The sequence below is a fragment of the Cricetulus griseus genome, chromosome 4, assembly GCF_003668045.3.
Source record: "Cricetulus griseus strain 17A/GY chromosome 4, alternate assembly CriGri-PICRH-1.0, whole genome shotgun sequence".
Classification (NCBI taxonomy): Eukaryota; Metazoa; Chordata; class Mammalia; order Rodentia; family Cricetidae; genus Cricetulus; species Cricetulus griseus.
The window spans coordinates 150,881,932-150,894,369 of record NC_048597.1 but is presented as its reverse complement, the minus strand read 5'-3'; the positions used below and the strand labels follow the sequence as shown (position 1 = coordinate 150,894,369).

At 39.7% G+C, this 12,438-nt stretch overlaps 1 protein-coding gene and 1 pseudogene across 1 annotated transcript; one reads left to right on the top strand and one right to left on the bottom strand.

Moving 5' to 3' along the window:
* Positions 1–5,365: 5,365 nt before the first annotated feature.
* On the bottom strand, positions 5,366–6,613 carry LOC100772678 (annotated as a pseudogene).
* Positions 6,614–11,288: 4,675 nt separating this feature from the next.
* On the top strand, positions 11,289–12,227 carry LOC100752550 (olfactory receptor 1537-like). Its single transcript, XM_027412274.1, has one exon. It carries the CDS (start codon positions 11,292–11,294, stop codon positions 12,225–12,227), a length of 936 nt encoding a protein of 311 aa, XP_027268075.1. The 5' UTR covers positions 11,289–11,291.
* Positions 12,228–12,438: the final 211 nt, after the last annotated feature.

Here is a 12,438-nt window from a genome sequence, read left to right as displayed (position 1 = left end):
GCTTTTAGGGATAGCTTTCATGTTGGTCATTGTGGTTCATATGTGCCACAGCTGGGCAGGACTATTAATTTTCCCTATTTTGGCAGCTTATACTTTATTTTGTGCTACCATGGAAACTAGCCTGCAAGAGAGAGTCTTTCAGATTAGATTCAGCTAGAAAAATCTGAGTGCTGTGTCTTAGGTAAAAGGTCTTCAGCAATATGGTCTACATTCAACCACTGAGAGGCAACAGGGGCAACAGCAATAGACTGCTTTGTGATACAATAGTATTTGGACTAATCTGACCAAACATTTGAAAGAGGTGTCTCATGGGTGGTTCATTGGATTTTATTTACTTTATGATTCTTGTGAGGAACAGTACCAACCCACATGATATAATTTCCATACATATGTGTGCATATTCATGAATTTAAATAAACATAGTTTGTATCATGTATAATTTCAGGTAAATATAAAATAATGTTTCTGTGAGGCATTATCGTACAGCTTTATTGTTGTTTGCCCCTCCTCCCACCTTCTTCTGTTCTTACCTCCATCCCCTCTCCCAATTTGGAGCTCACCTCCACCTCATTTATTTTTATTTCCTGAATTTGAGATTGGGGAAGGAGACATGGAAGCAATGCCAAGGAGGAGTTGGAATGGACTGGAAGGAAATAGAAGGGAAAATGTGATGCAATTTTATTTTAGTGAAATACATTAAATTTTTTAAAAAATTAAATATTGCTTTAAATTTAAAAAGAGAAAAATACATAAATTTGGGAGGAAAAATTGGTAGGGACACTAGCGAGTAATAGGAGGAGGAAATGGGAGTGGATTTCATCATCTTATATGCATAAATGAAATTTTCAAACTATAAAAATAAATTCTGCAACAAAAGATCATATATTTGAGAGACAGAAAGGGGTTGCTTAGGAGAGGTGAGAAGAGGAAAATAAAGTGATAAATAAACCAATTATATTATAAAACATAATTATTAAAAAAGGAAAAAAATAGCCTACTAAGAAATAGCAAAGGCAACCACTTCTCTTTCAAGTTTACTCCCTTGTCACTGGAAATCCCTGGAGAGTGTGGCCCTTATTATTTGGTAGCTGGGAGTGCATTTCGAGGGAAAACCATCAGAAAAACAGAATAATGGCCACTCACTTGAGTACCAAAGGTGAGTGTATGTGCTACTTTAAGTCTGAGGAAGACCTTCAGGATGCTGAGCTGTGACTAAACCAGTTTCAAAAAGCTGAGACTGAGGCTTATTAAGTCTTAGCTTTTTATTTATTTATTTGCATTTATTTTTATTGCTTCTGATTTTTCTTTATTTTAGTATTATACTTATAATTAGACCAATTTTAAATTAGAAACAAGCTTCTTTTACATGTCAATCCCAATTCCCTCTTCCTCCCCTCCTCCCCTGCCCCCTCATCCCCTACCTCAACTCCCTCAAATGCCCAGGAAGGTGAGGGTTTCCATGGGGAATCTTCAAAGTCTGTCATATCATTTGGAACAGGGCTTAGTGATTCTGATATTTTAGATGTAATTAATTTATTTTACATTTCACTAAAGTTTTCTCCTTCTTCTATTCCTATTCCCTCTCCTGTCCCTTTCATCCTCACCATCCACTCTTCCTCTGTTTCTGTTCAGAAAGGGGCAGGCCTCCCATGGTTATCAATAAAGCATACCATACGAAGTGGCTGTAAGACTAAGCATCCCCACTAGTGTTTAGGCTGGGCGAGGCAAGGGAATATAAGGAATAGTTTCCCAAGAGGTAGCTAAAGTGTTAGAGATTTGCTTTTCCCAAATAGCTAAGGATGGTGAACATTTCTTTAAGTGTTTCTGTACCATTTGAGATTCTTTTGTTGAGTATTCTCTGTTTAAGTCTGTATCCATTTCTAATGGAATTATTTGTGTTTTTTGATATTTAGTTTCTTTAGTTCTTTAGTTCTTTACATATTTTTCTTTAAAGGTCTGTAAAGAATTGTGTCTTGGCCTTTATTATTGAAGATTGTAGGTTGTTGAGTACCTGTCATTCCCAATGTCATCATCTGTGTTTTTGTAAGTTGCAAGTAAAATTTGGTGCTAAGATTTTCACAAAGAAGGGTGAGTGTTCATCCCAAACTGTTATAAAAGAGCCTAGAAAAGTCATGGTGTACACTTAGGAAAATAGTCCTCAGTACCTCAGTTATTCAATTATTCAAAACATTTTCCTTAATGTTTTCAGACTTCAGCAGCCACCTTCCCAGTTCCTGAAGTTTCAGTCAATTACAATGAGTTGACAAATTTTTGCATGATGCCTGGAAATGAATTTTAAAACTTCAAAATATATATCAGACAACAGAATGACATTGAATAGACTCTGCCACTTAAAAATAATAGCTTGCATTTAGGAAGAGGCAATTTTAACATTATGAGTTTCTGGTTTTACAATTATTTTTATGTCTGTGAGATAAATGGAGAACAATGTATGATGGGGAATTAAACACAGTTTGGGCTTAATTCATAAATGAAAATCTCATAAATTTAACTCCATAATTTTTTTAACATATGTTCTTTTGGGGGGGCTTTGAGACAGGGTTTCTCTGTGGCTTTGGAGGCTGTCCTGGAACTAGCTCTTGTAGACCAGGGTGGTCTCTAACTCATAGAGATCTGCCTGCCTCTGCCTCCCGAGTGCTGGGATTAAAGGTGTGTGCCACCACTGCCCAGCTAAAATATTCAAGCATCTGTCTGTTACCTTTTCTCCAAGTTGTTTCAAGTCTGCTATTTGAATTAAGCTGTTTAAGTGAGACTATAATTTAGGTGAAACATTGTAGAAGAAAGATTACTGAATATTGCCACTATAGCTCTCTCTTGGGCTTTTTCATTTATTCTTCATGACCAGAATTATGGTCATTGTGGTTGAGAACATACGTTTTTATGATTATTGAGGACCAAATTTTGTTTTACATGCAAAGTTAACTTTTCCAAGTTCTACAAGTATTCTATGAAGATTAATAAATAGAATAAAATATTGCTTCAGATAATAAAATATAAAGCAAATTTTGTATTTCATACTATATTTAGTATCATATCGTTAACATCATTTTGTTTTAATATTTTTAAAGATTTATTTATTTATTATTTATACAGTGTTCTGGCATGTAGATGGTTGCGAGTCACCATGTGGGTGCTGGGAATTGAACTTAGGATCTCTGGAAGAGCAGCCAGTGCTTTTAAACTGTAAGCAATCTCCCACCCCCATTAGCATTTAGAAATTGTACTGATTTTAGAAAGTGGCAGGATTAGGTTATCCTCTAGGGTCTATGACAACATGAGACATGAGTAATGGGTTAAGTTTACACTACCAGGTCAATACTGAGCAGTTCTTAAGCCCAATTAGAGAGCTGTTGGTGACCACTATGAAATCAGTGTCACAATTGCACTCTTCAGGACATCTTGCATTTATAGTGCCAGGTGATAAGTCAGTTGTCAGTCTGTTTCTGACCCTTTGTAGGTTATTTCTTTTTTGGGCTCTGGAAGCTTTTAGGACTTTCTGTTTATCACCAGAACTCCAAAACTTCACCAAGATGTGTTTAGGTGTGAGCGTGTGTTCTCGCACTTCATTAGGGATTCAATGAGCACTGACAATCTCAAGACTCTGGTCTGACTCAGCAAAGTTTTCTTCAATTATTTCCTTAATTGTTTTTTTTTCTGCAATTTCTATCACTTGGATGTTGGAGCTACATGATATGTCCCTTTTGATCAAGGTTTATTTAGCTGATTAACTGAATGACTCCATATAGGAGAGTCTGAGAAAAAGGCATGTACTGGGCACATGGAGTCACTACTGTCACAAAACCTACAAATTACTTTGACTTTGAATTATTGTTTTTAAATACACACACACACACACACACACACATATATATATATATATATATATATATATATATATATATATGAAATGATTGTAACAAATCTGCAGCAAGTGTGTACAGACTGTGGTTCCTTCTTGAGTCATCTGCAAAGCAGTAACGGCAAGATCTACTTGGTAAGTCTTAGGACACAAAGATAGTGTTTCAGTTAAGGTCTGCTATTTATTTATGTGGGTAAGAGGCAACATTCATGGCTTTCAGTTCTTGAGAAGCATCTGTTATTTCACAACCATTCTTCAATCTTCTCATTGGAAACATAAATACATCAGCATTCTCAGCTCTGGTAAACATTCATTAAACCAAAAGTATGTTGGATATGTTCATGTCTATAATCAGCATGTCAAAATATCACTTAAAATGTAGCTATGTCACTGTTCATGAGAAAAGTATTGACTCTTTTTTGGCTTAATATACAAAATGATATAAACATTAATAGAGACAGGTCCTATGAAGTCAAACTTAAAAATGAAAACATACTCTGAATTTAACTTTATTTTCTTGGTTAAAAAAAAATACCCAACTGCAATGTTCTCTACTTTTGAAACCATGATTAGAAAAACCACTCCATGTGTTAAATCATGGCAAGCAGCCTATACCCCTGCCATACATGGCATGGACCATACAGAGGAATTGGGTTGTTCTAAACTGTATCCCATGATTCCCAAAGGAATGGCGACCCAAACCTCGGGGATCTCTCCATCTTACATTTTGTCACCACAAGGATCCATGGGAGGCAGAAAGAAGTCAGAGTGTATCAGGAAACCTATGCACAGCCATCAGTTGCACCGCCGAGTGTCTATGACCATAAACATTTTACATAAACCATTTATCCATTAGAGATATTTCTGTGATGGTATATGGTAATTTGTGCTTGGAAATACTGTGAAGAAATGATTAACTTTCAGACCAGAAAGCAATCTGAGTTGTCTCACATAGGCAAGGGGAAGGAGAGGATTCAGGATGCCCTAGGTTGGAATTGGTGCTTATGGTGAAGCACCCCATGAGGCTGCATAGCTGTACATGAGCAAAGCTCATATGGAGTCTGCCAACATGCATAGTCAGAATCGTACAATATTTAACAGAATTAAGTCACAGAATAATTATTAATAAAATATTAAACAGCAACATTCACGCATCAATCAGTTACATGGAATAAATTAAACAGTTACATAACTTTACTCTTAATTCAGGGTTTATTCATGTATAAACATAGATGAATACTTTTCTAATGATCTCAGAATGCTACAAATGACAACGAAATCTCTGCATTTAGGCTCTGGACAACACATCAATACTATGCGTTGTGAATAGGCTCCATGTTCAGCATCAGTGCACAGGGCTCTAAGTGATGTGGGATTGGGAGAGGATACAGTGGCTTGGGAAAAGACCCTCTGTTCAGTTGGCACAAACCGAAGGATTTTTACTGTCTTTGGTACCTTGGCTGGATCCCTCCTGTGAAGACAATGCTATACATAGATGCCTTCAGGAATGAATGCAGAGGGGATGGGTTTCTACAGAATACAAGATTACTGGGGAGCTGCCGTGATGAACCAGATCGCTTCAGAGACCCAGACTGGAATGTCATCTTGTCTCTATGTCTGCCTGGGAGGCCTCTATTTCAGTGGGCTCAGCTGGCAGCACAGTGACTTTTGTCCTTGCTGGATTAAATGCTGGAGATTGGCTTGCCACAGCTCTTTGATCAACTGCTCCAGCTCCTGTTTCTTGTCCTGTAACCAATTGGTATCCTGCCCCAGAGTCCTCTCTGGGGCTCTAATGCCATTCTCAAGTCTCAGACTCTGCGGCCCTTGGAGGTCTATTTGCTTCTTGATCTTTTCAATCTTTCCTTTTACCTCCTCCTAATTGACTTGTGCCTCTTAAACTTCTTGGTGCGGTTTTTCTGCTTCAAGATCACTTTCCATATTGTGGATCTGTGAGAGGTAGACCCCTCAGCTTGCTGTCCCCATCCGTGACTTTCTGCCGTATCTCCTCAAGCTGGTCCTGCAGCTGCTTTTCATTTTCTTGTTCAATGTGTAGTTAATTTTCCCAAATTCATCCTCTTCCATCTCCACATCATTCCTTTTGATCTTTTGCTCTAGGTAGACAATTTCCTCTTCAGAGCTAGAATTGTACTTTTGTTTCCAGAAATGTATTTCTGTCTCATTGGACTCCAGCTGCCGCTCGATGGCCAGTAGCTTATCTGTCTGGAGCCGATCAGCCTCTTTAGATCCTCTGAGGTGGTTCTGCAGTTATTCAGCACCTCCTGCCTGAACTCTCTTTACCATTTCCAGAAATGCCCATCAGCACCTCGGCATCTTCTGTGAATGTCAGGGATTTTCTTTTAGGTTCTCTCCTTTTGATTGACTTATCTACGTGAGGCCGCAGTTTGGCTAAGGTGAACAGGCTCTGTTGGTGCAAAGTTCTTCCAGGAATCCCGACCACACTGTCTGAGGTGGGTCGCTGGCTGAGAGATGGCCCAGTACGATACAATATGAGCTGCACATTGCTAGCATACTGACCTTACTTGTTTAAGCCTATGATGGGGTTTTCATGTAGAGCCGAGTGCCTTTCAGTATCTCGCCACTTTCTATAAGGGTAAACCTTCCAATTTGACCCATAGCTTGAGCAAAGTCTATTACAACCTCCTGGCAAGTTGAGACTCAGGTGACCACACAAACAATCCTCTGAACTCCATCCACCCATACTGTAAGTTCCATGGTGCACTTGCCAGTCGCCCAGAGGCCCTAACTGTAGTCAGCAGGGTTTCAGGTCATGGCTCTTGTGTGCTTCTCAACCTGTCCCACCATCCAGGTGCACATTCTGTGGCAGAGACCTATCCCAGTCCTGAGCAGTGGCAGCTGAGGTAGCCCCATGTAGGAAACCGGCTTCCTACATGTCTTCAGGCACCATTATAATGTAGGAACCGGCTTCCTACTATGTCCCGCTCCCGCTCTGTATTCCTCGCCAGCAAGAAATACAAGCAGGACACTCGGATCCTTCTGCAGACAAGCTTTAATGCATCTTACCAGAATGGAGACCAGAGCGGAGACACTAAACCAAGAAAACCATCCCTATATAAAGGCTGACCAGCCGCCTGGGACGTGTTACCCTAAGAATGGCTTCAGCTCCTCAGGCAAAAATGAGCCACGGGATAGGCAGAGATCAAAGGAATGGAGATTACCCAGCGCCTGTGAAGTAATTCACATCTTGGTGTCTTCAGGCACCATTATAATGCAGGAACCGGCTTCCTACATGTCTTCAGGCACCATTATAATGTAGGAACCGGCTTCCTACATATCCCCCTTTTTTTATTAATTAATGAAAAGGCTTTATATATTTTTATAAGCAAATAGGTCACCCAAATGTTGAGGGATAGAGGTAGAGGCTGAACCTTCCCAAAATCAAACATTAAGACTGTGTACAAGAGTCGCCCTCAGGCTGTTAGCTTGACCCGAAGCGCTCTTGACCTGTCCTCTGCCGTTTTTCTGGGAAAGGGAATTCTCAGGGCAGGTAACCCTTATGCAGGTCAACGTACCTCCCAGAGAAGCCTGTATAATAGGCAACTCTGTGCGATGCCTATGCTCAGCATCCCTCTTTGGGCTGCTCAGACCAGACACTCTACCCTGTGCAATGAGCCTAGGCTCCGGGTGTGCAAGAGCTGTCTGGCCGGCGGCCTATTGCTTAGCCAAAATATAAGCGCTTGGGTGATCTCTTGGTTTGAGCCCTGGAGCTTACATGCCAGTCAAAAGTAACAGCAATCCGCAAGCGGCTGCATCAAACAATTACACCCCCACCCCTTTTCTCATAGACCAGCCAAAAATAACAGCAATCTGCAAACCGCTGTATCAAACAATCATCTCCACCCCTTAAGCAGTGACAATCTCTCCGCCAAGGGCAGGAGTTAATCTGGATAACAATAGCGGCTCTCAATTCCCGGGGGAGAGGGTGAAGTTTCGACTTTTGAAGGTCTGGAGAGGCTCTTTAGGTTGAATCTTTCTGGGATCCACAGGGGATTCTCTTCATCTTGTGAGAAAACACAATATCGCTCCCCTGGATCTTATGAGAATAGGATCCGGGCCTTTCCAAAAATCAGTTAAGATATCTTTTCATTTTACCATTTCCTTTTGGCCTTTTAGTTTTTGAGGTGAGACGCTTGGCCCGAGCGTCAATGTTAATGAGGCTTTAAAGCCCCAGGCATTCCAGGCCTTTAAGAAGTGTTGAATAGCAGGCATGGCCTTTTCCCCTATCAAAGACTGGGAAAGCCATCTGTAATTTTCTCCACTCCTCTGATGGTAAGAAGGAGTAGGTTCCAAATAGTGGGGGTGCTGATGGAAGCACACCCGCTGGCATTTTTGGCCGTGCTGCTTCTTTCTCTAGCTCTGCTTCCTTGTTAGAGTCTAAAATCTCAGAGTCTGAGCTGCTCAGCTCCAAGGCTTTCAGTTTCGTTGCAGGGCAGAGGCTAGGTTTCGAGTCCTCATCTCTCCTAAATTTACCGGGGTGTGACCGGCCATTCCCCATTCTTTCTCCCTCCTTTTCTGTCTCTCCCTCATCCAGCTGAGCTGTTTCTTTTAAAACTTTATCTCTTGAGCTTTTAGAGTCATCAGAGCTATCAAGATTTAAAGCTTTACACACTCCCTTGTCAGTAGACATTCCAGGAGGTCCTTTTTTCTTATTTGTTGCTGTACACACTCCCTTGTCACTAGACATTCCGGGAGGTCCTTTTTTCTTATATTTTATTGTTAGGCGCGCCCCATCTCTCATCACATTCGGTTTCTGATATGTAATTTTGGACTTCTTTAAGATTGCTATAACAGTGAGAAAAGTCAAAATAGCTCCTAGTAAAAGCATAGAAGCCTCTATATTAACCTCCCACAATAGCAACATTCCCAAGCCAAAGTCCAGAAAAATCATACCTCTCCGAATTTCTCTCATTACATTCGGTTTCTGATATGTAATTTTGGACTTCTTTAAGATTGTCCCAAGCCAAAGTCCAGAAAAATCATACCTCTCCGAATTTACCATCCTGCAGTTCTGAATCCGCCCTGTAACCAAGGGGTCTCCGCGGTGCCGGAGATGTTAATCTTCCCGGGTTTCGGCACCATATGTCCCGCTCCCGCTCTGTATTCCTCGCCAGCAAGAAATACACGCAGGACACTCGGATCCTTCTGCAGACAAGCTTTAATGCATCTTACCAGAATGGAGACCAGAGCGGAGACACTAAACCAAGAAAACCATCCCTATATAAAGGCTGACCAGCCGCCTGGGACGTGTTACCCTAAGAATGGCTTCAGCTCCTCAGGCAAAAATGAGCCACGGGATAGGCAGAGATCAAAGGAATGGAGATTACCCAGCGCCTGTGAAGTAATTCACATCTTGGTGTCTTCAGGCACCATTATAATGCAGGAACCGGCTTCCTACATGTCTTCAGGCACCATTATAATGTAGGAACCGGCTTCCTACAGCCCCAGGATGACCAGCATATAGTTTGACCTTATTGTCTCAGCATATTCAAGGTCTCCGTGGATCTGAACTTAAGGGAATTCTAATGTCAATAGGTTGTGCATGGATGGAAATAACCCATATATATATTGGGTGCTAATAAAAAATGAAATGTAAAAGGTAAAACAAGAGCTTAAAGCTGCTTAAAGGCAGGATATGCAGAACACTTTAAGATAGGTACTATACATACAATAAACTATCACTTAATAACTTTCAATACTCTGAACTATTATTTTTATAATATTTTGAGAGTTTTTTCTGAAATTCTCAAAATTTTCCATATCTCACATAAGTTTCTGTTGTTATTAAATATGGACATTTGTATAACATTTCCCTGAAGGGTAAGGGATTGTATATCTGCTTCCTATGAATCTTTTCTATGCAAATTAGCACCAAAGATATATTGAATTTGTTTAGAACATAAAACTGATATGTAGTAGTGAATGGCATAATGTTTTAACTATACTTTGTATGATCTCCGTTAATTTGAATAGTTGATATCTTTACTGCTTATAGAAGAAACAATAAGGGACAGATTATGTAAAACAAAATAAGCTTGTCAGCATAGAACACGCTTAGGTTAGTCTTATAAACACTTTTGATAGTTTGAACATTTGGATTGCTCTGGTTTCCATTTAGTCAGGAAATAATTCATCTGTTTCTATGGTCCCAGTGATGCCCACCCACATTGCCTTCACTTAGACCATTCTATTGTTCTTCTGGGATTCTTTAAATTAGGAGCAAAGCAAGAAATTTTCATCCTTGGAGAAACTGTTAGTAACAATCACATGGTCTACCAAGCATTGAATAGATTTATTATTTAAACATCATTAAATGTATAATCAATGAGACATAACTCATCAGGAAAGGCATTGTTCCTCCAGAAACTAGTTATTCTGGTGTGGGCTCTGGCTGTTAGGTTAGCTAGAGGCTCCTAAGAAATATGTAAAATCTCACACCCATCCACTTCTGCTGGATCAAGGTGAGCATTTTAACAGAGCTCTTTGGTGATCTATATACTCAAAGTCTTTATTATGATGTGCAGTTTTAGAAATGACAGGTATCCATTTGAAGAATAACTAGGCAGATGGGGAATTGATCCTGTTAATTGCTTATTTTCTCATGAGCATATTTCTAGAATAGTGAGAGTCCTCAGAGAATGTTGTTTTGCTGACATACAGTAACTGAAGATATTAAACCCAGGACAACTGTGGATGGGAAATTGAATCTTCAACGGACATAAACTGAGTTCTGGAAGATGCTGACAAGAGATGCAGACCAGGCACAAAGGTATGGTCGCCATTGAGAAATATATCTGACCTTCAAAACATTAACTGTAGAATGTTGGGGGCATGCTCCTACTGATTCTAGGATTAGTGTTCTTTGTAAATGGAAAATAAAACTTGATATTGAGAATTACAGCTGATATAAGGTGAGCATATTTGCCTCACACTCAAACATGTCATTTATGACTCAGATCTGGAGCAATCACTGCCTTATGTCAGGCACAAATAGCTCAATATCACCATTGCTCATCTAATTACTCACATATTCCATAAAAATACTTTTAAAATCCTTCAATGTGCCAAACTTGTATTACTGGGGAAATATACAAATAAGTCCACCTTGTCATTTGACTAACAGTGTAACTTACAGCCCAAGAAGCAAGTGTGCACTCCATAAATTGTAACATCCTAAGCATGTTATAGGAAGGATGAATCCAATACATGATTAGGGAGAATACACCCATGTCAACCATAGACTTAGAGTGGATATAAAAGGAAACACATATTAACCAGATAACGAAGAAAAAGTGCTTGATGACACTCTTACAAGGAGAATGTCTCTCTGACAATCTTACACTTCTTTTATTCCTTCAGGATCTGAATTAAGAACATGGTAGCTGGAAACCACTGCACAGTGACTGATTTCTTCTTGGCTGGGCTCTCAGAGAAGCCAGAACTCCAGATGCCCTTCTTTCTTTTCTTCATGGCAATCTATGTGTTTACTGTGGTTGGGAATCTGGGCATGATTACATTGATTGGGCTCAGTTCCCACTTGCACAACCCCATGTACTATTTCCTCAGCAGTCTGTCCTTCATTGACTTCTGTCAGTCCACAGTTGTCATCCTTAAAATGCTGGTGGGCTTTGTGTCAGAGAAGAATCTCATCTCCTATCCTGCATGCATGACCCAGCTCTATTTCTTTATCAGTTTTGGCATTGCGGAGTGTTTTACATTAGCTGCAATGGCATATGACCGCTATGTTGCCATCTGTAACCCCTTGCTTTACAATGTCACCATGTCCTATCAGATTTACAGTTCCCTGATTTTAGGAGTATATTTTTTTGGTGTGCTCTGTGCATCAGTTCACACAGGCTTCATGACGAGGATTTGCTTCTGCAAACCAGATGTGATCAACCACTATTTCTGTGATTTTCTTCCCCTCTTGAAGCTTGCATGCTCTAGTACCTATGTAAATGAATTGTTGATTCTATTTTTTGGTACATTGAACATCTGTGTCCCAATCCTTACCATTATTACTTCTTATATTTTCATTATTGCCAGCATTGCCCGCATTCACTCCACAGAGGGCAGGTCCAAAGCCTTCAGTACATGCAGTTCTCACATCTTGGCTGTTGTTATCTTCTTTGGATCTTTAGCCTTCATGTATCTGCAACCATCATCAGTCAACTCCATGGACCAAGGAAAAATATCCTCTGTCTTTTATACCATTGTTGTACCCATGATGAACCCATTGATATATAGTCTGAGAAATAAGGATGTCAGTGTGGCCTTGAAGAAAATACTTCAAAGAAAAACATTCATGTAAGCAGAAGTCACATGAGGATTATGTATTAGATCAGTGATCTACAAATAAAAAATTTGAGTTGACCTTATTTTATTCTACATGTCAATGTTATAACATTTTCCAGGATAGTTCGATAATTTTAACAGTTATAATTTAAAATTCAATTTTCTGTGCACATATAATCTATGTTTCATAGAATCAAAAATGTATGCCATTTTTTGAATATTTTATA

What these genes read in the sequence shown, in the direction of transcription:
- LOC100752550 (XM_027412274.1), top strand. Translation starts at nt 11,292, where the DNA reads ATGGTAGCTGGAAACCACTGCACAGTGACTGATTTCTTCTTGGCTGGG.